The 25,664-nt window shown below is 37.5% G+C and overlaps 1 protein-coding gene across 17 annotated transcripts in view; it reads right to left on the bottom strand.

Moving 5' to 3' along the window:
• The window catches only part of NRXN1 (neurexin 1), a 1,175,924-nt gene that overhangs the window by 7,677 nt on the left and 1,142,583 nt on the right, over positions 1-25,664 (bottom strand). For 12 of the 17 annotated variants that reach the window (XM_075863167.1, XM_075863178.1, XM_075863172.1 and 9 more), the window contains one exon: positions 12,812-12,902. In XM_075863167.1, the coding sequence (XP_075719282.1) occupies positions 12,812-12,902 (91 nt within the window). The remainder of the gene's footprint in view (positions 1-12,811; positions 12,903-25,664) is intronic. The other 5 variants (XM_075863168.1, XM_075863179.1, XM_075863174.1 and 2 more) reach the window with 1 other exon arrangement.

Below are 25,664 nucleotides of genomic sequence, written 5' to 3'. Positions count from 1 at the left end.
GACGTGTGTCTAATTTATTATGGGTTTTAGGGAAATTTGAATGGCAACCTACATTTTTTAAACCTTTACCAACATTTTACATAAATGCATGACATATTCGGTACCTAAAAAACAATGGATGAACTTCTGTCTTTTTTTTCTTTCCACCCCACATAATAATTAGTTAAAAATTTCCCAGTATATTATGTGGTACATTAAATGGTGCCATTAAAAACTACAACTCGGCCCTCAAAAAAAACCTAAAAAAACCTTCATAAAAAAGTTATGGCTTTTGGAAGGCAGAGAGGAAAGAAGGAAAATGAAAAACCAAAAAATGGCTGTGGCGGCAAGGCGTTAAAGACATGAACTATTTTTTGGTGTAAAATATTGTTGTCAATGTAAGCCAACCATAAAATGCCATAAGGGAGAGGAATGTGTCTAACAAGTTGCACCAAATTTATCATGCCAAATGCACAATTTAGATTAATTTGGCACAATCTGCTGCATTTTCACCGCCATAAAATGAAATGAAAAATAAAACTAATTTGCAAAAAGTAGGTTATTTTGTGCAGTTGAATAATAATTTCCAGTTATACATCTGTAAAACTGGAGGGTATCCTTGGAGAATGGATGAAGTCATTGTGTCCACCTTTCTGTTACAACGTTCTTTATGTATATCCATGGATCAATGGCCGGTGTACAGTATTCATACACATAAAGCTTCAGGTCTATCAGTCTAAAGTCACTGGTCTCATATGAATGTCGGAGCTCTTACATTCATTTATACCATAGCTCATGAACATCAATATTTGCATTCAACCTGACCTGGCTCTATGGAATAGTTATTGCACATTTGCTTTACATCTAGCAGGTGGCCTACCTTTATTTAAAGCGTGTCCTTCCTTAGCATGCTGTGAAGTTTAATTGGCACGGACAATATCATTCTGCTATTATCATTATACAGCAATAATGATCATACGGATGGGTTAGCGGCTATTAAACGCCTTGCAGGCAATAATCTCGAGGATGCTATTTCAGCAGTTGCTGTAGACTTGCCGTTTAATAGGATAAGGTTAGAAATATAGGATGTAGGATAAGTTTAGAAATAGTACTGAGTAAGATACCTTATAGCCACATTAGTCACGCCAACATGTATATCTAGCTTATTGATTTTCTGAAATGACCCAAGATTATGTACGTAATGTGTATAATACTTCCAGGAAATGTAATGTTAAGGGAGGATGATGTCATGTAATTGCTGTTGCATATTTCAATATACTGTATACTGTGTAGCTTGTAATCATTAACATTTAATTGAAATATCTCATTGCCTACACATGTGTGTGATTCCAGTAGGAATTTATATTCTGTAACTGTATGTATGTTACTCTTTTACTGTCACTTTAGTATTTTAAGTCTATTTATGTCCCTGTATGTCCATGGATCAGTGGACTCTGGAAGACATCATATTCTTCTTTAGAAACAAAGTTTATAGGGGGGGGGGGGGGATACCTCTATAATACAGCATTATTTTTTCTTACAGTTTCATAGGTAATATGTATTCTGTATACCTTTGTATTAGATGGACTATGGGCCCACAGAAGCCTATGGGTGCCTTATTATGGATCTATAAAACATGGATCTGTAAACTAAGCCCAGGGCCTTTATTTCATTTTAAAAGCACCACAGAATATATCACTATTATCACTATTATTATTATTATTATTATTATTACTAATATTATTATTATTATTATTTTGACATTAAATAATAAATATATTTCAGTACATGAGAAATCTATTTAGCTTTATGAAGCCTTATTGACATTGAGTAGAAGTTATATGTCTGCATTTTATTTGCAGAACATTATGCTGTGCTGCTTAATTGTTTCAGAGATAGCATCAAACCTCCGCAATGCCCACTTATAATCCTACCATCCTCAAGTGGCAAAGGAACAGTTAGGCACCCATAGGCAGCAGGGCTCTCTTGAGATAGCACCATGTATAACTTTGCCATTGAATAAACTCAAGAAATATTGCTCTCTCCAGTAGAGAGAAAAACACTGTATTTTTGGCCTGGTATACGTATATAGAATTGGGCATATGTTTATATACCAATGTTATGTCAACTAATACTGGGCAGTGCTACTGGAGTTGTGGCTTCGAACAAAAATATGAATCTCTGCAGGGTAAAAGGGTATGTGTTCAATTGCCAATGGAAGGTATTAGAGTGATCATTAGTTTTCAGGATTATCAGGACCCACCACTTGTTTTATCCCAGGATTAACAATTTTACTCTAAAAAGAGCAAAATTCTGTGACTCTGATGGGAATTACAAAGAAAAAAAATCAGAATTAAATTGTAATAGGCTTAACGGCGGTTTAGTAATTTTGCCATGTCGTGTCACCACCCATTTTCATACTTAGTCTGCAATGTTTTCTTACTTATTAGCTAAGATTCTCAAAACCAAAAATCTTTGGAGTCTGAGAGTATCATTTAAAATACAACTTTTTCCTCACCATTCATAAGTAGCTGCTTTTATTATTAAATATCACGTTCTGTGCTCATCATTGCAATGGTGATGAAAAGAAATGGTGAAAATCATAAACATATCTGCCTCATTATTTTAGACATAGTTTATGAAAGTCATTTAGATCAACCCCCATTGATTTACAGTAAATGGTGATATTATGGTTTCAATTGGTCTTTGTGGTAGATATATAGGGTCATGTTATGGAGGTATTATTTGACCCTTGTATTATTGGGTAAGTTCATGACTGTAATATTTAGAGGTACAGTAAACTATTATATGTACATTAGTGTTTGTGACGAGACAAGGACTGATGCATTTACGGATACAGGTTCGAGGCACCACAATGTCTTAACTTTTATATTTACGTGGTAAATGTTCTTGCTCAAATGTGGGAATTCATTTAAAAAATTGCTATGGGGCCCAGCCTTTTCTAGTTACGCCCCTGGTGTAATGCACAGACTTGCAGGGTCCTCCAAAGAGAGATGCTCCCTATAGCCTCTGTTTGATGGTCCTGATAGAGTATTAAAATGGGTTTTCTATTACAGACTGTAAATAAATGCCAATCTCTGGGGAGTATTTCATCTATTTCTTTCTTACCTCCCTTTACCTTAACCTCATATTATCTTATGTATTCCCTATGCTCTCTCTTTATTAAACAATTTGAACGAAAATAGGTCCTTCAAGGTTTGATGTTCTCTACTCCCTTCGGCTCTGTTCACACTTTATTTGTGAACTACCTTTGGCGTATGTGCTGGTAAAGCTCCAGCTGCAGATGTCGTACAAATCCATATGGCTCCATCCACCTGGCATAGGTGACCTTTATTTTCCTGTATGAAATAACGCAGTAGACTATGCTCTACAATGCACATCATACAGTAAAAATTATCTTTTGCGCTGTATCTATTTTTTTTGCTGTGGGGTCTTATGGACAACGCATTTCACTGTATGCCTACCCAGAGGCATGTGTTACAGCTTTCCGTCTGATGTATACATTGGAAAATACTGGAGGGCCTTGAGAAAGCGTGCGTGTATGCGAAATGGCCATAGGCTTACTCCACATCGAATAGACCATAATCCTGAATAAAGAAATTCATTGACACAGTCGCTGAGTGCCTCGATGTCTTCTACTTTTTGAATTCAAGCTTTGATATGCTGTGCTGGTCGATGAGCACCCCGTGGGCATGTATGTTGCCAAAATCCATGTATGTTAATAGTGCCATTTGGGAATCTCCATTCAACTCTATACGTGTCTGAATTGACAGTGCCAGCCCCTTTCCACCTCCTTGAATGATCAGCAAATACTATCAACGTATCTCAAACGAAGTGTGAACAGAGCCTTAGGACTAGTTCACATCTGCGTTGGAGGCTCCATTAGGGGCCTCCTTCGCAGATCCCGCCGAAAATACCGGAAACAGCACAGCATGCTGTGCTATTGTTACCGGTAAAACCAAGGACATCCCGAAGGAAAACCGATGAAAAACTATTAAAGTCCATGGGTTCTGTTGGCCACCATTGGTGTCTGTGGTGCAATGGAACTTGAGCTTCCGGTTATTCCTTTGTTCTGCTCCTCGGACAGTGCATGAACAACGGAATATCGAACGCAGATGTGAACATAGCCTTATACTAACGTAGAATTTTCTATGTTAATAAAAATAATAATAATAATTATTATTGTTGTTGTTTTTCTTATTATTCATGAACTACACTGTCATCTAGAGAACATCAGAGAGAACATCATTTGTGATGCTCAGTGGCTGACAATAGGATTCTGAAGACACACATTGCCTGTCGCTGTCTCCTAGCAGGTGGCTGCTGGCATAGATAGCAGCTGTGCCTGCTACATCTGTATAATTTAAATGCAAGAGGAAAAGCATTGTCAGACATCAAACATATCTCAGAGTTTTTTTTAAGACGAAAATCGAATGAAAACTAGCTGTATATTTAATACTGCCAATGCAAATCTGAAACATGCTACACTACAGCTGGCAGGGAAAGGTTCAGCCTTGACCATTCCTCACCTTGTCCTGCATTACTTATTTATTTTAATCTTACAGATGTGGAAAATGTTATTGCACCCATTGGCACATTAGAGCATTCGAGAAAAAAGCATATTACAAGTGTCTGCTTTTCATAGCGACCTAATGCATTGTTAATGCAGCTTTCACCAACTGGAGCATTAAAGCGAGTCATTCACAATACACCAGTGGGAGCAATAAAGTTTGCTACATCTGTAAAGGATATGCACTTTGATATTTCAGTAAATATGGCATGGTTTTAATCACACGTATCTAGATTTATTATTGTTATGTGCAGCTATGCATACTGTATGTGCCATTAAAGTATAACATTCATATAGAGGAGGAATTAGGGAAAACAATATAGTGTGTCACTCTCATTAGCTGCACTAGACATAATACAGTGCAACAAGTTTTTGGGACTCTTCCTTTAAGTTTGGACCCCTATCTACCTTACATACCTGTTATCCAACTGTATACTGTCAATCTAGATAGGAATATATACATAGCTCAATTTAATTAATATAATCCCTTCCTTGCATACAACTGTGCACATAATTTAGTCAGTCTTTGATTTATAACCAGTAGAGCTCATATATAAAGGGTAGAAATATACTTATGTACACGACCGTTGTGTGCCGGCCGGGTCCCGTCAGTGATCCGTTGAAAGATAGGACATGTCCTATCTTTCCACGGATCGGAGAATCGGGTCAGTTTTCACAGACCGGATTCACCCGCTAAAGTGAATGGGTCTGTAAAAAGGGTGCCACTCGGATGCCCATGAAAAACGGCCCAAGTGGCACTCGGTCGTGTGCAACTGCACTTAAACATGGGTTAATATCATGTAACCCAATAAACATATTACAGATGTAGCAGGCCTGGATTTGTCACTAAACTGTTTAAGATAAGGAGTTGTCTCATCTCAACAATGCCTTTCCCTATGATCTATTAAGACATATAGACATCATAGAGTGCCACTCTTGTACATTGGTTGTGTCTGGTGTTGCAGCTTAGAAATATTCACTTAAATGGGAATAAACTGCAATACCAGATACAGCCCATGTACAAGGGAGCGCTGTTTCTTGAAAAAAATTAAAAAGACTTTTTCTCTAATTTTGGATGACGCATTTAACAGGTAGTAGTGCTGTCACTTTCTAAGTGTCTTTTTGTAACATTAAAACAATGATATGTTCTAAATTTGAAGATCCTTGATTAATATTATACCCTACTTGCTAATTAAAGCCTCATGCACAGGGCCGTGCCCGTAATCCCGCATTTTCGGCCCGTTTTCCCATACACAGTATGGGAGCACGGACCGTAAAAAGTAAATGATAGGACATATCCTATCTTTTGCGGTACACTTCTACAGCCCGGACACCTTCCCGTAGACAATAGAAGGGAATTGGTCCGTAATTGCAAACGATTTAATTGTAAACTATTTTTACGGTCGTGTTCATGGGGCCTTACCAAGATGGGTTTCCCAAGTCACTGTTATCGAATTTAATTAGAATATATTGATCAATGAAATGACATCAAACTGTAAATTGGGTTATTTCCTACAAGACTAGAATCTAGGTTAAAATCTCCACATGGAGAGATACCCAATGAATCAATAGATAGATTGTGTCTTCCTAAAAATAAACCCTGAATGTGCCTTTAACCGATGAACTCATGTATAAGCTACATATTGTTCATGTAAAGTCTCAGCATACACCACCTTTTATACAGCAGACGTACACTTTGATATTGGAGTGCATAACATTATAATGATCTACTTTAGGGCACATAAATATTATGCACACAGGATTTATAAGCATTTTTGCAATACATAATTTAGTACATTTTCCTGAATACATTCAAATGGCGTCCCATAAGGCAACAAGGACCAATTAAAATTTTATTGTAGCTCCAAATGGTAATGAACAACAGATGCGGTTTTTTTTATTTTTACATTTAAAATTGTATTATTTTTTATTATTTATGTATTTTTGTGGGTAGTATTTAAAAATAAATTGTGTATCCCATAATTTATTCCCTTCATAATGTATTATATTTATTATTATTATTATTATTATTATTATTATTATTATTATTATTATTACTACTATTATATGATATTTAGTTTGGGGCAAAACCATAGTGATACAGAGGCTGAAGTTGCACCTGGGTCCTAGAGCCTGAAGGGCGACAATGTTTATTCTGCTACATAAGGAAACACCAGTGTTTATCATCGCAATACTGTTACATCACTGTTCGCATAATCCTTGTACTGTATTATGGTGCTGTGCTTATTATCCCTGTGATGTGACATCCACCGCTATTAGCTATGACATCACTATGATTACTATTTCTGTTCTGTGACATTATCCATGTGCAGTTTCCTTTGATAGTAATACAATGTGACCATGATCACTGTACTGTGACGTCACTGTGACTATTATTTATGTGCTGTTGCTTCACATTGATCATTAACCCTGCACTGTGACATCACTGTATTTATTATGCCTGTACTGTGACATCACTGTGTCTATTATCCCTGTCCTGTGACATCACTGTGTCTATTATTCCTGTACTGTAACATCACTGTGTTTATTATTCCTGTACTGTGACATCACTGTGTTTATTATCCCAGTACTGTAACATCACTGTATTTATTATCCCTGTCCTGTGACATCACTGTGTCTATTATCCCTGTACTGTAACATGACTGTGTTTATTATCCCAGCACTGTAACATCACTGTATTTATTATCCCTGTCCTGTGACATCACTGTGTCTATTATCCCTGTACTGTAACATGACTGTGTTTATTATCCCTGTCCTGTGACATCACTGTGCTTATTATCCCTGTACTGTAACATGACTGTGTTTATTATCCCTGTACTGTAACATCACTGTGTTTATTATCCCTGTACTGTAACATCACTGTGTTTATTATCCCTATTCTGTGGTGTCACTGTGTTTATTATCCCTATTCTGTGGTGTCACTGTGTTTATTATCCCTGTACTGTGGTGTCACTGCGTTTATTATCCCTGTACTGTGGTGTCACTGTGTTTATTATCCCTCTACTGTGGTGTCACTGTGTTTATTATCCCTGTACTATGTTGTCACTGTGTTTATTATCCCTGTACTGTGGTGTCACTGTGTTTATTATCCCTGTACTGTGGTGTCACTGTGTTTATTATCCCTCTACTGTGGTGTCACTGTGTTTATTATCCCTGTACTATGTTGTCACTGTGTTTATTATCCCTGTACTGTGGTGTCACTGTGTTTATTATCCCTGTACTGTGGTGTCACTGTGTTTATTATTCCTGTGCTGTGACTCCAATGTGTTTATCAACCCTGGATTGTGACATCACGGTGCTTATTATCCTTATACTGTGACATCACTGTGTTTGTTATACCTGTACTGTGACATCACTGTGTTAATTAGCCATGTACTGTAACATCACTGTGTTTATTATTCCTGTACTGTGTCATCACTGTGTCTATTATCCCTGTCCTGTGACATCACTGTGTTTATTAACCCTGTCCTGTGACATCACTGTGTTTATTATCCCTGTCCTGTGACATCACTGTGTTTATTATTCGCTGTACTGTGACATCACTGTGTTTATTATCCCTGTCCTGTGACCTCACTGTGTTTATTATTCCTGTACTGTGACATCGCTGTGTTTGTTATACCTGTACTGTGACATCACTGTGTTAATTAGCAATGTATCGTGACTGTGTTTGTTATCCCTGTCCTGTGACATCACTGTGTCTATTATCCTTATACTGTTACATCACTGTGTCTATTATCCCTGTCCTGTGACATCACTGTGTTTATTATCCCTGTGGTGTGCTATTATAAGAATTACTCCTGTTTAGTGACTTGACTGTGTGCTTTTTTTAGGGACATTAGTATATGAAGTGCAGAGGCTGCAGTTGCACATGCAAATTGTTGACTGAGGAAGCCCAACAGTTAAATGCCACATAAGAGACCTGTATTATAAACTGCATGTAAAATTAAGGGGCCTCTTACATATTTTGCATCAGGGTCCAGAAATTTCGAGTTAAGCCTCTGCCATAATATATTCCTATCATGATATAAAATAATAGAATATGTCTGTCCCATAATTTATCACTATCATGATGACTATTAGATATCCTCTAATTTTCCATGGTTGGTAAATCCCAAACTTATTTTCTTTAGATAAAATTTACAAAATAGTTATTTTACACACACATTGATCATGTCTCTTGGTTGTTCTGAAGAAACCCGCTCTTATCCCAGTCATTGTTCTCCACTAGAGGGTAAGTGTTGGAATAAATGTATTATGATTATCACATTGGATTGTTGTAATTGATTACCCACCATTTAATTGAAGTTGATGCTTAAGCACTTTCGAAATCAGAGATCAGTGCACAGATCCTACAGGCGCAAAGCAATCTACCGCATTAGCCAGCAACATTTAATAAGATTTATGATCAAAACTGCCTCGCCTACTTGATTTTTAAGATTCTGGCAAGCTATAACATTTTATAACCTCTTCTTTCATTTAGTTTTATTTTTTCCCTGTCGTCTAATAGCATTTTCAAGATATCCTTTGTATATTTGTAACTTTTTATGACACTTTTAATAGGTTTTTTTTATACCCCTGTTAATAAAAAATAACAGAGATATATATTTGCAGCTTGCTAGGAGAATTAAGAAAATTGTATGTTTGACTGGAATTGTTCATTTTTTATGATATATCTGATTAAGGCCTCATTTACACGAGCGTAATATACGCGCGTGCGACGCGCGTGCTTTTCACGCGTGTCGTACGCACCTATATTACTCTATGGGGCAGTGCAGACGATGCGTGAATTTTGCGCAGCGCGAGTGCGTTGCGTAAAACTCACGACGTGTTCTATAATCGTCAATGGGTGCGTGAAAACCACGAAGGTCGCACGGAAGCACTTCCGTGCGAACTGCGTGATTCGCGCAAGAGCTGTCAAACTGAATGTAAACAGAAAAGCACCACGTGCTTTTCTGTTTACAAACATCCGAACGGAGTGTCTTAGGCATGAGCGAACCGAACTTTACCGGGTTCGGCCGAACTCGTTTTGACTGAACCCGGCAGGAGACAGTCACTGTGCAGGGTGCTGAAAGAGTTTAAACTGGTTCAGCACCCTGGACAGTGACTTCCGATCCCAATATACGTGAACGTGTAAAAAAAAAAAAAGTTCTGACTTACCGATAACTCCCGGCTTCTTCCTCCAGTCTGACCTCCCGGGATGACAATTCAGTCCAAGTGACAGCTGCAGCCAATCACAAGCCAAGCACAGGCTGCAGCGGTCACATGGACTGCCGCGTCATCCAGGGAGGTGGGGCCAGATGTCAAGAGAGGCGCGTCACCAAGGACGCGTCACCAAGGCAACGGCCGGGAAGTTCTCGGTAAGTACGAACCTCTTTTTTTTTAAACAGGTTACTCGATATGGTGATCGGAATGCACTGTCGAGGGTGCTGAAAGAGTTACTGCCGATCAGTTAACTCTTTCAGCACCATGGACAGTGACTGACGTCGACTAGCCTCATCTCTATACACGGATGACACACGGAGCTGTCAAGTGCCTTTTGCGAACGCAAAACGCTGCGTTTTTTGCGCGCGCAAAACGCACACGTTCGTGTAAATGAGGCCTAAGTCTATATTAGTGATTCAGATTGAAGTTGTAGATAATATTGTTTATTTATATGTTCTTTAAATATCAATATTCCTCAGTTAAAGGAATATTCTGGATTAGACTAATTTGGACAGTGTATGACACAGGGATCCAAAGAACATCAAAGAGAAAATCCCTGTAACATGCATCACCCCCTCGGGTCCTGTATTAGGCATAACATAGGGTATTAGTCTTGCCCGGAGTATTCCTTTAAAGGACGAGTGTCGTGAAAAAAAAATTTTTTATATCAATTTGTTTTATTTTAAAAAAAAATATTTATTTGTGTGTTTGTGTTTTACTTTTTTTTATTTTTTAACTTTTTCTTGTCTATGGGGGCTGCCATTTTTTTTCCATCTCTGTATGTGTTGATTAACGACACATACAGACATGGAATATGGCACATACAGCCCCACAGTGAATGCGAACGGGGCCCGTTCCATCCACTATGCTGTACGCCGTCTGTGTGGGAACGGCGCATGCGCCGCTCCCACACAGTCCAAATTGAAGGTCTTCGGCCGAGCGACGTCCAGCGCCATTTTCTCGTGGACCGGAAGCCGCGGCCGGACAGTAAGATTACTACTTCCGGTCGCGGCTTCCAGACTTGTGCACATGGAGCGGAGGGAGCGGACGGACCGGAGGGAGCGGCGGCGGCAGGAGCAGGTAAGTTAGGTCTGTGTATGTACGTGTTTTACTGTGTGTTTACTACTGTATGTAAACCTACTAGACTGTGTGTTAGCTCAAAAAATGGCGACACACAGTGTAGGAGGTTTGACCGTTCAATCCCCTCCTTTCTCCTGGCACTAGCCGGGATAAAGGAGGTGGGATTCTGTGAGCTCACTAGAGCGAGTGTGTATTCTCAAATTTTGCAGCATAAAGCAATGTGGTTGCTTTACCACATGCCAATGCTGCAATTTTGGGAATTGCTCCATCTAGTGACCAGCACTGGGAAATGTTATAAATTAGAATCTAATTTATAATATTTCCTGACTCGTGAAAAAATTTAAAAAATTAGAACAATGGTTAATCACTTATACACTAGCGACACATTACCTTTAACAACATTTCTACTACTAGGTACCTCAATGTTTATTTTCTCACCCTGAAAACGATTGTACATTTTTTTAAATGCATTCTTGCAAAATAAGTTAAATGTACCAGAATTTGAAATTGGGGCCAACCTAACCCACCTGCTTGAAGTAGCAAAGCACGGAGGAGGATGGGTATTTAAAGTCAAACAAGACTCAACCAACCCATATTATATTGCCGTTAAGGGTGAATTCACACATAGCAGATTAGTCACAGAAATGACCCATTCATCTGATGAGGGCTTGGAGAAGTCCTTGCACATACTGCGGAAACAACCCCATTCACATGTATGGAACAGATTTTTTAATTGCAGTGTGAATATAATTTTGAGGGGTTTTCCTACCAAATATTTTTGGGAATTGGATATGTCATAACTGTCTGACAGGTGGGAATCTCACCTTTGAGACCCCCACCAATCAGGAGAAGGTTTTCTTCTGACCCCAGTTCCGCATAGTGAGGTACTCCCTGCCTTGACTCTTTCCTTAACTCAGAGAAGTAGTTAAACCAATGTATGTCCGATTCTGGCAATTGTCTATATTGAAATATTTTAAAGTGTAGCTAAACGTTTGACAAACTTCTGACATGTCACAGTGACATGTCAGAAGTTTGGATTGGTGGCGTCCGAGCACTGAGACCCCCACCAATCGCTAGAACGAAGCAGTTGAAGGTATCGTGTGAGCGCTCATCTGCTTCGTGTCTGTTCGGCTTTTTCCGGAAAACCGATGTATCAAGAGTACGGGCTTATAGACTTTCTATTGCGTCTGTACATCGATACATTTATTTCCGGAAAAAGCCGAATAGACACCATGCGGCTGAGCGCTCACACGAGCACTTCAGCTGCTTCGTTCTAGCGATTGGTGGGGTCTCAGTGCTCGAACCCCCTCCAATCCAAACTTCTAACATGTCACTGTGACATGTCAGAAGTTTGTCAAACGTTTAGCTACACTTTAAGCCTTCTAAAATGTTCAGACAGATCTCTCACAACATTTGTGATACATCCAATCTGTTTGTCTGAAACATATGGATATCATTGATAACTACTTGCCCAGACTAATTAACCCTTATTATTCATTATTATTATTATTATTATTATATTCATCTATAACAAGGTATTACAAGAAAGTGTCTAGTAGTATTTTCTGCAGGTTAATGCCCCAAATTAAGTTCACAAATATATTTTCGTTATTGTCTTTTACTGAAAACCATTTTTTTTTCTAAGAATAACTGTACATTAATAAATGTAGTTCCAGAACAATGGTACATTGGAACATAAATAAAAAAAAAATAAAAAAAATAAAAAAAAAATATATATATATATATACACACACACACACACACACACACACACACACACACACACACACACACACACACACACACACACACACACACCGTTTGCACAATCTTGCCATTTACATAAATGGGATCCCGTTTCTGTAAATTCATGTAATATATACATGTTAACAGGCATAAAAAGAGAATTAAAGGAAAAGAATAAAAAAGTTGACTAACCTAACCCACCTGAGCTTGGCTCACAGGGATCAATGTCCTCATCATCCTCGCTCGGACATTCAGCAGAGGCAACCAAAATGTCATCTGAAGTCTGCAAGAAAATAAGATTTGTGTAAGAACTTCCGTATTCTCTTATGTTCAGCAATATAAAGTCTGACATCTCCCTTGTATACACTGAGCATAAAAATGGAAGAAATCATTGTGCAAATATTTCATATTTAAGAAAAAAATAATTAGCTCTTTATATTTTATCCATGGTTAATTCAACTGTCGCCATAGTGGAAAGCACAAGTAATTTACCAGTGGACCATCAGCAGATCTTTATCATAGCTTTCAATATAGGAAAATAAGGTGGTATGACATAAGGCTGGTGGGGTTGCATGTGTGTAAACTATATAAAACCGGTTTGTAATTATGTAGATGATGTCTACATTCATTGTACTCTGCAGTGGCGTCAGGGACTAAGCAAAAAAGGCAGTTGACATGTTTTCTACTGTTTTGACTTTTTTTATATAAATTTATAGCTTGTCTAACTATGTTTATCAATAGAGTAGATGACATCACATATCTAACTTGACATCACAGAGTTATGACTGGTGTTTGAGGTGTGATCCTATGATGGCAGTATCTCTGCTGAAACACTTTACACTTTATGCGTCAACAGTGGCTGAATTATCTGCCAGGTTATTTAGTTTTTTTTAGCCACAGTACCATAGACTGTTGTTGTTGGCATTAATGACACAAGACCATTATGATACAGCCGAATTACATTGCACCATTAAAGCTTTACACATAGTACTCCGGCACCGTACGTCTCCGCGTTGTATGCAGAATAATATGGTCCCCATAAAAGTTTATGGGGCTCCACTGGACATTTGTATGCCTCGAATATCATACAGAAGCTTTTCCTGTTAGATTTCATATATATTCTGCCTTGTTACATTAATTACAGAGCTATTCTCTCCTTACTTCTAGTGGAAACTACCTCTGTGATACGGCTCAATACGGCTGCACATGGAGTCCTTACATCTACATAGTGCATAGTCGAGGGGACTCTAGGTGCCTTCCTACAGACTCAATGCACATGGCTCTGCTGTGTGCGTAAGGTGTAAACCTATGGATATGACATACAGGTACCAGTTATGTAATTAGAATTATATCCACGGAGATGTTTTTAAATATTACATCAGGTATACACCATTACTAGAGTCAATATTAGTTATTAAGGGAAGTGGAATAGGGAATAGCGATGTAATATAAAACGTACACTTTTTTTAAATACATTTAAAATTTATATATCTCCATGCTTTTTAACTTTTTTCTTTTTTTTACTTTTTTATTGTTTTATTAAAAATAAACAGCAATAATAAGTTAGGTGTGTTGTTGACTATCCCACAGGACAGAGGCTGACAGTCCCCACTCTTTGTTTGTAGTATTTTCACCAGCCCCACCACACTAAAGGGTCATCTTTATTATAAATATAGCCCTCTTATATTAACACAGACACTCCTATTCCTCAATGTATAAAACATATTCATTAGTGTTACTTTCAATTGTTAGAATTTAATGCTTATGTATGTACCAGCCTTCGCTATTACTTAACAGCCTATTATTAATAACAGTGATGTCTGCTCAAAGGCTTATACATTGGTGACTAATAATCCTGTGCAGCGTCTATTACAGATACTGCACATTCCCAAGCGCTCATACAGGAAGAGGCAGTCGGCTGTATCCACCTCTCATGTCTACTCTCGGCTGTGTGTATGCTTTCCGCCAATGTGTGCTCGAGAAATAATGCTGTGCTGGGCTAATATCAGATCCTGGTGGCTTTGTTAGCTGTCCCTAAACTATTATAGTTATGTTCCGATGCGTTTTTTTGCCGAGTAACCTTCGGCTTCTTCTAGGAGGTATTAGTTATGGTCTATCACAGGCAATGCTGTTATATTCCAACAATGCATTGCAATGAGCAACACATATTATCATATTGCTCTAGACTTTTGTATGCCTGTATAATAAGACCTGAAAGATGCTATATCCGCTCGTGTTTACTCTGATCTCCACATCTTTAGATACATATATCTATCTCCTTTCAAAAGGGAAAGATCGAAAGTTTATAAAAGACACAAAAACTTCATAAACAATATTAAAGTCAATGATGGAAAAAACATTAATGCCTCATATTAAGGGTCAGACAATCATCACCAATTAGACTTAGGATATGTTAATGAGGATGTTAGATGTAAAAGAGTCAACTCTATACGCTGATTCGTTTTTATTACTGTAATGGTCCTTAGAGTACAGGAGCAAACTAGTTATATCAATCAATAAGTTTTACATCAACATGCCAGTATCACCTTCACCACACAGTACTGTACTTTAATGCAGATTTGCATTGGCATCAAATGCGTGAAATCTGAGTTCCTCAAACCTGATTCTAGTCTCTTCAGGCTGATGTCACATCCAATTTAATTAGTGCAAAGAAAAAGGAAATAATTTGCTAGTTATACATGCTAGATTTCATATAGCATGGTAACATTGTAGCATGTCATTTCCTTCAATCTGATATTTGACACGTCTGGGGTGACATCATTTTACATAAGAAAAATATTTTTGGCCAATTTTTCTTAACAGGTAAAATATTTTCTTTTATAGCGAGACTCAGAAGAATGACAAATAGATCTCGTTTTGAAAACAAGTCATCATTCGGATGATAATACAGTCAGCGCCTTTATATTACAAAGGCAATTTCTTATCCTTTTTTTTATCTCATCAACAGTGTCTGTATGAAATATACAGTATAGTCTTGAAATCTGCGGATTTTAAGTTCTGATATAAATATTCAAGCATTCCATTAGGATTTTCACGGGCTTCATCGGTGAGAAATACATTCAGCGGCTGCTCGCAACTTAGGAGCTTATTTTATTTAATGACAATCTGTTACTACATTGTCTTTACAGTACCTAATAAAGAGAGTAACTATAAGATAATAAGTCATATGCAATCACAACAATATGAGCCAGTTAAAAGGTGTTGATTCTTTGTGGATGAAACATCTCGGGGTAATATATCTTTCAGTATATTAATGTCTACTTTTATGTAATGAGCGCTCCATCACCCAAATATAGGCCAAATCTACAGTATATCAGCAAGTACTATCTAAGATACTGTGACAATATCAAGATAAAAAGAACTGGAATTACTACTTTGGTGATCAGACGTAGACGAGCCTACTATTACCATGAGGCCAGGGCTACACCAAGACTTTTTGTAGTGCTTCTTTTTGATTTTAACTCTTAAGTGGCAGCTGCAGTCCATAAGATTTCACGCAACTCAATGTATTCATTTGGACTGCAGCTGTAGCTTATTACTTAAAGTCAATCAGTGGATCTACAAAATTTCTAGGTGTAGTCCTAGCTTAAAGGTTGAGAACGGTGATAACAGCCTATTGAAAAAAAGCAATATAACATTGTTATACCTAGTCAGCTCCAATAATTCCTCCTGAAATGTTATTGCTGGTTATTTTTATGCAATCAATCAGAGGTTGGTGCAATATCTGAAGCAGTAAAGGGATTGACTGGGGTAGAAAAACTGCTATTTGGCTTTTCCGGTCCCCTAGCTATTTGTCAGAGTGGATAGTTGCTATAAAGAGCATTTCTTATACTAAAGGCGCCAACACATCTTGGATGATTCAATAGGCAGTGTGTAATGCTCTATTTTGCCTGTGGGAACACTGCAGGGGAATTGAACGCTTGTTGTTGGGTTGGGTTCCTCTGCAGATCACAGATGATTTTTGTGGATGCCAGTATCATGACAACTTGAGCTCGCTTTATTGTCAAGGGACCCTTCTAACAAAAAAGATTATAGCAAACAATCTCTAAAGTGACACATATTTTTCAGCTTTCACATGGGACTGCCTTGGGACATAGCAAATTTTGGGTGTCTATGGGAGTTTTCATATAGAAAGAAAGTCTAGCCAATTGAATTTCATGCTCTGTCTAATTGTGTAGCTTTTCCAGTTTGAGCCCCGATTGGTATTTGAGGTCTTTTTTTTTTTAAATAAATTGCACACTGTATGCATAAATTTGCCTTGAAATACCTTTTAATGCAAAACATTAAGTGTTTTAACCCTTCAAACCTAAACTTAAGAAAAACTGTAAAATGGTAAAAAAAAAATCTGAATGATAGGTAAAGGCACAATGCATAACAAAAAAAAAAATAATAAAATTTATCATTATAGTATATAGTGTATATATATATGAATTGTAGAGTACCACATTATATGCAAGGATGTCTTTTATAATTGTATATTTCTAAAGAACGACTTACAGATTTCAACATTTTTTTTTTTTATCATTGAAGGTTTCTGAACATTATAACTGCTGTTCAAAATCCTATACACATGGGATTAAAACTTTTTTCACCAGAGACCTAAATTGATGGAGTAAGCAAGGATGCTGGCTCGATCTGCAATACAGCTATACTAGGAAAACTGTTAAGGCAAATGAGTTTGTCAAAATTATACATGTCAATCAGCCTGCAGCCACAGAGCATTATAAATCAAAGTGCCTACTGTACCTTTTAAAATAACACCTTATAGAATACTGGATATGGGATATTTTTATTTGATCAAATCATAGATCATTTCCTTTGATATTGTGTTTTTCTAAGCCTTACAATCAAATAGAATTTCTTATCCGCTAATTATATAATTATATTACTGTAATACTTTATTCATACTATATTCTATCCAATCTGAGTTAAAGGAGTCTTCCAAGACTTAAACATTATGTTGATCGGCTGCAGCTCCAGTGGTCGGACCGCCGTGCCACCAATCAAACATTGATGGCTTCAGAATTCGAATTAGTGTTAAAATGCTAATTTACTAGAACTGCTCACACGTTTTGTACCCTTATGCTGGGTTTTAACCACACCAAAGTCAATCTATAGTATTAAAGAAACTAAGACACCAGATGGCAATTTATCAAACTTTTGAGTTAATTAATGGGGATCACTAATTCAGTGTGGATACAGGCTACAAAAAGTGCATCTCGAACTGAGGGACCTAGTACATTCATGCTTTACACAGCCAGCTCAGTGATTTCAATGGGCACTGTCTTATGCTTCATTTTTCCTACAATGGCACTTCAGTAAAATTGAACAATTGCTGCCGGGTACCGAGAAAGATTGAAGCTGATTGCAAAAGGTCTAAGCAGTTGTACACCTTGTGATCAGTTTATAATTGAGAGATCTTTTTAATAGAAGGATTTGTTCAATGTAGACTATCCCTTTAAGCCAACTAGAACTTTCTCTATTTTTTTCACATTTTGACAATCCCTTTTGAAAATTCTCCCAACAACCTCTAAATTGTTTTCCCTCTATTTTATTTTTCTTAAGTAATATAAGTTAAATATAGATAAGGACATAACTTTTCAGGTGAGTTTTCAGAATGAGATGTCATATGTGTGTACATAAGCAATAACACTATTTCTGGCCATTATATGACTTGTATTCTGCATTTTTTTGCACGCTCTCTAATTCTCAGTTGTCTTAAAGCTAGTGGGCGGAGCCTAACAGCTATTATGTCTTCTATACAGATATAAGAGGAGAATCCTACTCTCCTATCTCTATCACATATAGAAGCTGCAGCAGCATGGAGGAGATTGTACAGCAGTAATGAGCAGTGTAGCTGAGAATCCAGGACTAGGGTGACATGGAAATCTTACCAGTAGCTGCAGCACATCTATGTCTTTTTAACAATGCTCCAGCTCCCCTCTTCTCTCCATAGACTTGTATGGGCAGCGTGTCTGTCTGTCTGACTCTCTCTCTCTCTCTCTCTCTGCAGGCAGTGAAGAGACACTCCTACTTACTGTAGTCCATTATTTCTGCTCTGTAACTAGGGACGAACTTTGCTTGACAACAGGGGGTGGACAGAATATTACAGAAAGGGAGACACCTAGTGGCAGTAACTTCATTCAGAATTGACATGGATAAAACAACTCAATTTTAACAGTAAGTAAATTACAAAGTTGTCTTACATCAGGTATACTATAAGATTAGCATAAGTTGTATGAAAAGTTAGCGTGCATTTAATAGAAATATATGAAATGTGTTCAGTAAGTGTAATATGTGTTAAATGTGGCAGTATATCAACATGCTGAATTTGCAGGTATAAAATAGCAAACACACCGCTCTGGGATAATAAACATAATAGTGCGAGCAAATTAGCTGATTTAACTGAGGTGCCAAATTCACACACTAAGCTCCATCAGACTAAGCACAATCTGTTATTAGCGCCTCTCTTATTTACGTAATGCTGGTATTTTTTTTCTACACAGTCTAGATGAACTTGAAATAAAAAATACAATTCAAAATACTTTTGTTTGTTTCCCGGTAAAAAAAATATACTCCTTAAGGCCCTACTATTATGAACCCGAAGGCACTGTACTCTACCTTAGAAGAAATGCCTCTATGGAAAAATACCTTTGTAATATATAATGTATTAGAGAATACTATGATTTTTCTTCTCCTGAATTCCATAGGAATTCATGAAAAAAAAACCTTTGTGTTCCTCCAAATTATATTTGCACTGTTTTATCGATCCATGCAAGATGGATCTGTAAAAAGCCAGTGCGTACAAGCCCTAAGAAGATTGCTCTTCTCCTTTTACTGTCCTGAAAGTATGAATCTCTGTGTTTCGGTATATAATTCGCATTGTCTCTTTCATTTGTGTTCCTTGTATATTATGTCCCTGGCAATGGCTTCAATTCGACTTCGTTTTAAAGTTAGAAAATAGGCCATCAACATGTAATTTAAGTACAGTTAGTAATAAGACATTATTTTCCATGTTTTCTGCATTGCAAATCTATGTGAATAATATGAGATGCCCAACAGATTTTACATATAGAGCAATATTAAAATTTTGTTTTTCCTGTGTTCACACAGAGTTTTTTGCAGGAGGAAAATTCCTCCTGCAAAACCTGCTCCAGACGGTTTTTGCACATTGGTTTGACAAAAACTCGTCAAAACACTCGTCGAGGCGTTTTTTTCCTCTTTCTGACTTATTGAAATGCGGTTTTGGAGGCGGAAACCGCCTCAAGATGGGTCATGACGCCTCTTTTTACCGCGACGCTTTTTTTTTTACTCGCGGTAAAAAAAACTCGTCCAACTCCCATTGAAATCAATGGGAGGCATTTTCGGGCGGTTTTTGAGGAGTTTTGCGGCGCGGTTTCCGCGTCCAAAAGCTCGTAAAGAAACGTTGTGTGAACAGGGCCTTAGACTTACAAAGGGGCTTCGTACTGCAGTATTTAAACCAGACTAAATCATACAAAAACATCACTGCAGTTACTGTATAGTTCTAGGTGGAGGTCTATTTACGATATGTACTACTATAGAAACCCAATAAAACCATATATCCACGCTATATGTTGGCACACGATGCTTAACCTTGCCATTGACTGTCATGCCTTGCGCCACGCGCCGTACATTTACAATGCTGAAAGCTTGCAGTTTAGTACCAGTGCTGTAAATGGATGGCACAGTAACGAGACAACACAGGAGATGTACCTACGCCATCAGCCACGTGAGGACAGCTGTGATTAACAGCAGACCTCCTGTGGCAATGGGTGCAGACGGTTAAATATGGCAGCCAGGGGCCTAAGAACGGCCCTATGTCTGCCATATGAAGTTACCTATTAGACTGTGCCTTAGGCATGACCTAATGGGAGCCTGTTAGTCTCTGACTGACTGGCACTAATGTTTTAGAATACAGAACTATTTCATTGCATTATTTGTTAAAGGTAAAAGTCCCCTAGTGGTGCAAAAAACAAAAAGTTAATAAAGTAGTTAAAAACACACACACACACACACACACACACACACACACACACACACACACACACACACACACACACACACACACACACAGACACACACACACAGACAATCACACACACACACACACACACACACACACAGACACACACACACAAATAAAAAACATTTAAAACACAAATAAAATATAAATGTATTGAATAAAAGTGATCAAACAGACATATTTAGTGTCCCCAAAACCGTAGCGACCTGCAGAATAAAGCGTTAACTATTTAAGTATTTATACTGTATGCTGAACGACGTTAAAAAAAAAAACAAGAAAACAATGGCGGAGGTACAGGAGTATATGGCAGCCGCAAAACTACTCCATATATACCATATATATCTATTATATATTCTCATACAATTTAGACTGTCTAAATCTCAGATAATGTTTTATATATTTGACTACTTGGAATAACTTGAAGCTACTGGACCCTAAAGCAAAATCTGTGGCAGGACCCCCAAGTACCTTGTGCCATTTATAATACAGGTGTCTTCTTATGTGGCAGAGGTGTCTTTGTCTCCCCTAAAGCACCAGGTCCAAGTGCAACTGACACCTCTTCATCCCCTATAGCTACACCCTTGTTTGCTGGATAGGCTTATAGTCAGTTACTGATATGAAAAACACTACTTTTAGGGCCCCAAGAAGCCAATGGTAAAAAACTTTTTTTGTATGTATGTCATGCCAAACGAGTACTGCTCACAATTGCCTAAATGAACTATAGTTTTCGTTTGACAAGCAGTAGTTACTGAATTGAAATATAGCAACAGCAATAAACGTAACATACAATTCATAATGTCCACAAGGACAAAACCAAACACCTTTACGGTACAATGAGCAATGTTGTTGACAATGAGCAAATACAGTCATACATGGTCTACTATACTTAGCTAATCATGCCAAGGGTGTCCCAGAGACTTTCTATGACACAGTAATGAACTGGCAGAATGTGTAATTAATGTACCCATTATTTTTCTTGTTCTGCTTCATTCAAGTGTTACATTAACATAATTAGAAAATAAGAAAAATATGAAGGGAAGAAATTAAAATCCTGCACTGTCAACAAAAATAAAGAGAAATACTTTAATTTTCAAGTAAATATGACCCCATCAATGTAATGAAATGTGTCAACCTTCATGTATGATCTTCAAATGAATTAAAAATTTTGGATTATCAGTATTCATGTTCACAATTATTGTATTTATTAATTTCGTTTTTAATTTTTTTAATCTATCGGTATATAGAAGGATATATGGCATATATGATGCATTCTCTAAGCCTGAGTGGATAGACCATGTCCCACTTATCTTCAAACTAAAATTCTCTTGTGCAGTTCTAGACGGTGGTCATGGCCACACAACTATATTTACCAACATTTCATATGTTCCCTATTAAAAACACTATGGAATTAGAGGGCTAAATCCCATACAGGGCTAATGTTATATCCAATAAAATGACAGAACTGGTTTTAGACTTGGACCATGTACTGTATTACTATCAAATATTGCTACAATTAGAGATATTTTTGAGATAGGAAAAGTAGATATGAAACCCAACAATGGCTGATATGAGTGATGACAATCTTTGTACAGTGCTATGTATTATGGAATTATGATTTAATAGAGGGAGATTCCCTGCTCAGGACTCTCATTTATTAGCATCAGCGGAGAGCAGCTACAAAAGAGCATGTCTTGCTCTGCAGGACCCGACACATCCGTGTATTACACAGACATATCAAGAGGATAAAAAATAGGAAGTTGAACCTAATTACACGGACATGCCATTACGTTACAGTAAATGGGCACAGTGTAATGCCTTATTTCCCCTGTGGTGGTGCTGCAGGGGAACTGAATGATAGTTGCTGGATTCCCCCAATAGATTATAGTTGATCGCTAGCAGTCCCAGCAGCTTAAAGTTTATGTACACCTTTGAACTCTTTTTATTTTTTTATTTTTTTTAATAAACAATATTTTAGTTGATTTTATGCAACTTTTAAATTGGTTGCTATAGAAAAAATGTTTATTTTTACTTTTTGAGATACAGCTTCTATGTATCTATGTATACATAGAAGCTGTATCTTGCCATCAAAGCCGACTCCGTCAGGTCAGATGGGATGATGGCTCGGCTGAAAGCTGGTCCTGCGTGTCTCGTATTTACATGTGATTGTTATTTGTCAGAGACACGCTGGACCAGATTTCAGCTGAGCCATCAGTCCAGCTAATCTGACGGAATCAACTTTGACGGTAAGAAAAAGTAAAATGTAATTTTTATTTAATAAAAAACAATTTAAAAGTTGCTTAAAATCACCTAAAACATTGTTATACATATAAAACCGACTTCAAACTTGTACATAGCTTTTAGACTGGGGTATTTTAAGCAGTAATTTGCATCAGTATTTGTAAGCCAAAACCAAGATTCGAGAAAAAAAAAATATGAAAAGATGGGCACCAATTCTGTGTTTTGGACCCACTTTACTGACTAAAAATACTGCGGTGTGAAAGTGGTCTTACACCGTGTGATCTGGTTATTTTCTTGGGACCCTTATAAAAAGGAGGAATAGTAAAAAGACCACCCCTTTGATTCAGCCCAGCTCAAACCTGTATAGCTATGAATAATTAGCTATTTACTGTATAGGTAAAAAAAAGTATTTCTAAAATAATAATCAGTAATATCTAAAAATATTTAGCTTATTTTTTAACATATCTTGTTTTTCCTTGTTATACTTCGTCCTTAAATTCCGCAATCTTTGTAAGTCAGACCCAGCACTTGATAAATGTCTACTCCGCTGCAGAACATCCTTGCACTGTGCACTGCATTGCTTCTCAATTTCATACTCACTAAAAAAGTAACTTCATTAAGTCTGAAGTTCAAAGACGTCAAAGCTGCAATCCTTACAGCTTGACTTAGATATTTTTTTATTTTCTTTGAAACTGCAGCTTCAAATCTCTTGAGCCCTGTTTTTGGAATATTCATGGCTTTTTTTTTCATCCTCGATACAGGGAGTTATAAATATATGCTGCCTGTTATACAATGCTCTTATGTACCAAGCACTGATACGGAAGTCAAGAGCCAAACAAGCAAAATTCTATGGTACTCGTCATCTTTATGAATATGAAGAATGAAAAGGGTAACGCATCAAGAACAATCCCTCAGATACTAGTTCACATTGTACAAAGTTTTTGTTAAATTGGCAAAAATAAAAACAATTTTTTATAAAATATTAAACCCACAAGAAATATCCACATATAAATTTTAAAAATTGATCAGAGCAAACAATGTCTAATGAAACAGGGAAAAGTTTTTCCGATTTACATTACATCTATGGAATAATATGTTGCCCCCTGACTGTCTATAGGTTCGTAATATAGAATAGTAGGGACTATTTATAACTTTATAGGGTCCATGCTTGCAGCTTTGCTATGTGCATGGACCCTTTCTCATTAAAACAATTATTATTGTGCAGTATGGTGGCTTAGTGGCGAGTAAGTTCTTCATTGTGTCCTGTGGTCAAATCCAATGAAAGAAAACATCTGCATGGAGTTTGTATGTTCTGCCTGTGTTTGTGTGGGTTTCCTCACACTTTCCAAAAACATACTGATAAAGTAATTGGTTTCCTATGAAATTTACCCTTCGGGTTGTGAGTTTCATTGGGGATAGGGACTAATGAGAGTGATGACAATTTCTATACAGTGCTACATAATGTGTAGGCGCTATAAAAGCACCAGAGAACTTTCTGTTACTCAATAGTTCACTTTTTCTTTAGCTATAATATGACAAGCATAAGGGCAATTCATAAAATAATAAAGGAACCTGTGGCATAACGATCGATGGGGTTATGATCACGACCGGGCATGGCGGTGAAGGGGCTCCATCCCGGATTCCCGGGCGAGCACCGCTATCAACTAGATCCAGTTGACAATTCTCCCCCACCCCTCCCCTGTGCACCTATTTCTTTGCCAACCCAAGTCCTGCCACATCAGGCCCTGGCACACAAGGCCTGTCTCGCATACAACATTCTGACATTGCCTGGTGTCAGAAATATGTATGCACCGCGGCACAGCCCTTGTGAGCCGTGACCTGAGGTAGCAGGGGGCCTTGGGTGCTGGGCCCTGAAGGCAAGAGAACCAAGGTAGCGAGGAATCATGTGTAAATGTTTTGGGGGGGCCCATTCAAATGTGTGGTGTCAGGCCCAGCATGCTGTAGTTATGCCTCTTGAAAGAACATTTTGAATTCACTATTATACAAATTTAAGTCAAAGCCTTTGTGACATACTAGACATCTGGGCCTGCCAGAGAATATTTTCTTATATTTCTTCCGTAACTCACATAAGCAACACTTGAAGGAACTATAGAATAACAATGTCAATGATGCTCTCTGTTTTGCTAAAGTCGATAGATTTTCTTTGTGCATTAGTACATTATACTATTTGTCAAACCGGTGCAGAATAACAATATAACCTATAGTCAAAGTTCAACACTGTCTTGGTATTTGGAGAACTAATTATGCCGGGGGCTATTGCTCTATTTCTGTTCACAAGCAAATATATTACAAGTGACATCTGCCTTGCCAGCCATGTATGTATAAAATGCCAGCTAAATTTCTAGACCTGTTTGCGTTATATAGTGTGTTATATAGTGTACTGTATATTATGCCCTCAGAATGGAGTCTGGTGACAAATATATGAAATTAATAGCATGTTAAATTATGTAATTATAAAATTGTTCTTTAAATGGGCTGTCCGTTTGGACAAACCCTTTTTGTTAGAAGGGACCAAATTGCTGGGACTCCCAGCGATCAGCTATAATCTGTCGGAGAACCTGTCATCAAGTTTTTAATTTCCCTGCAGTGCCACCACAGGATAACTTAAACATTACATATGTGTCATTTGAAACAATGAGCTGTTAGTGTAATGCACGGATATGATAGGTCCTCCAGAGTGAGAGACCCTCTTTGCAGTTCTCCACCATGGCGAATAGATGA

This window comes from Rhinoderma darwinii, chromosome 4 (assembly GCF_050947455.1).
Source record: "Rhinoderma darwinii isolate aRhiDar2 chromosome 4, aRhiDar2.hap1, whole genome shotgun sequence".
Lineage (NCBI taxonomy): Eukaryota > Metazoa > Chordata > Amphibia > Anura > Rhinodermatidae > Rhinoderma > Rhinoderma darwinii.
This window is presented reverse-complemented; position numbering and strand designations above follow the sequence as displayed.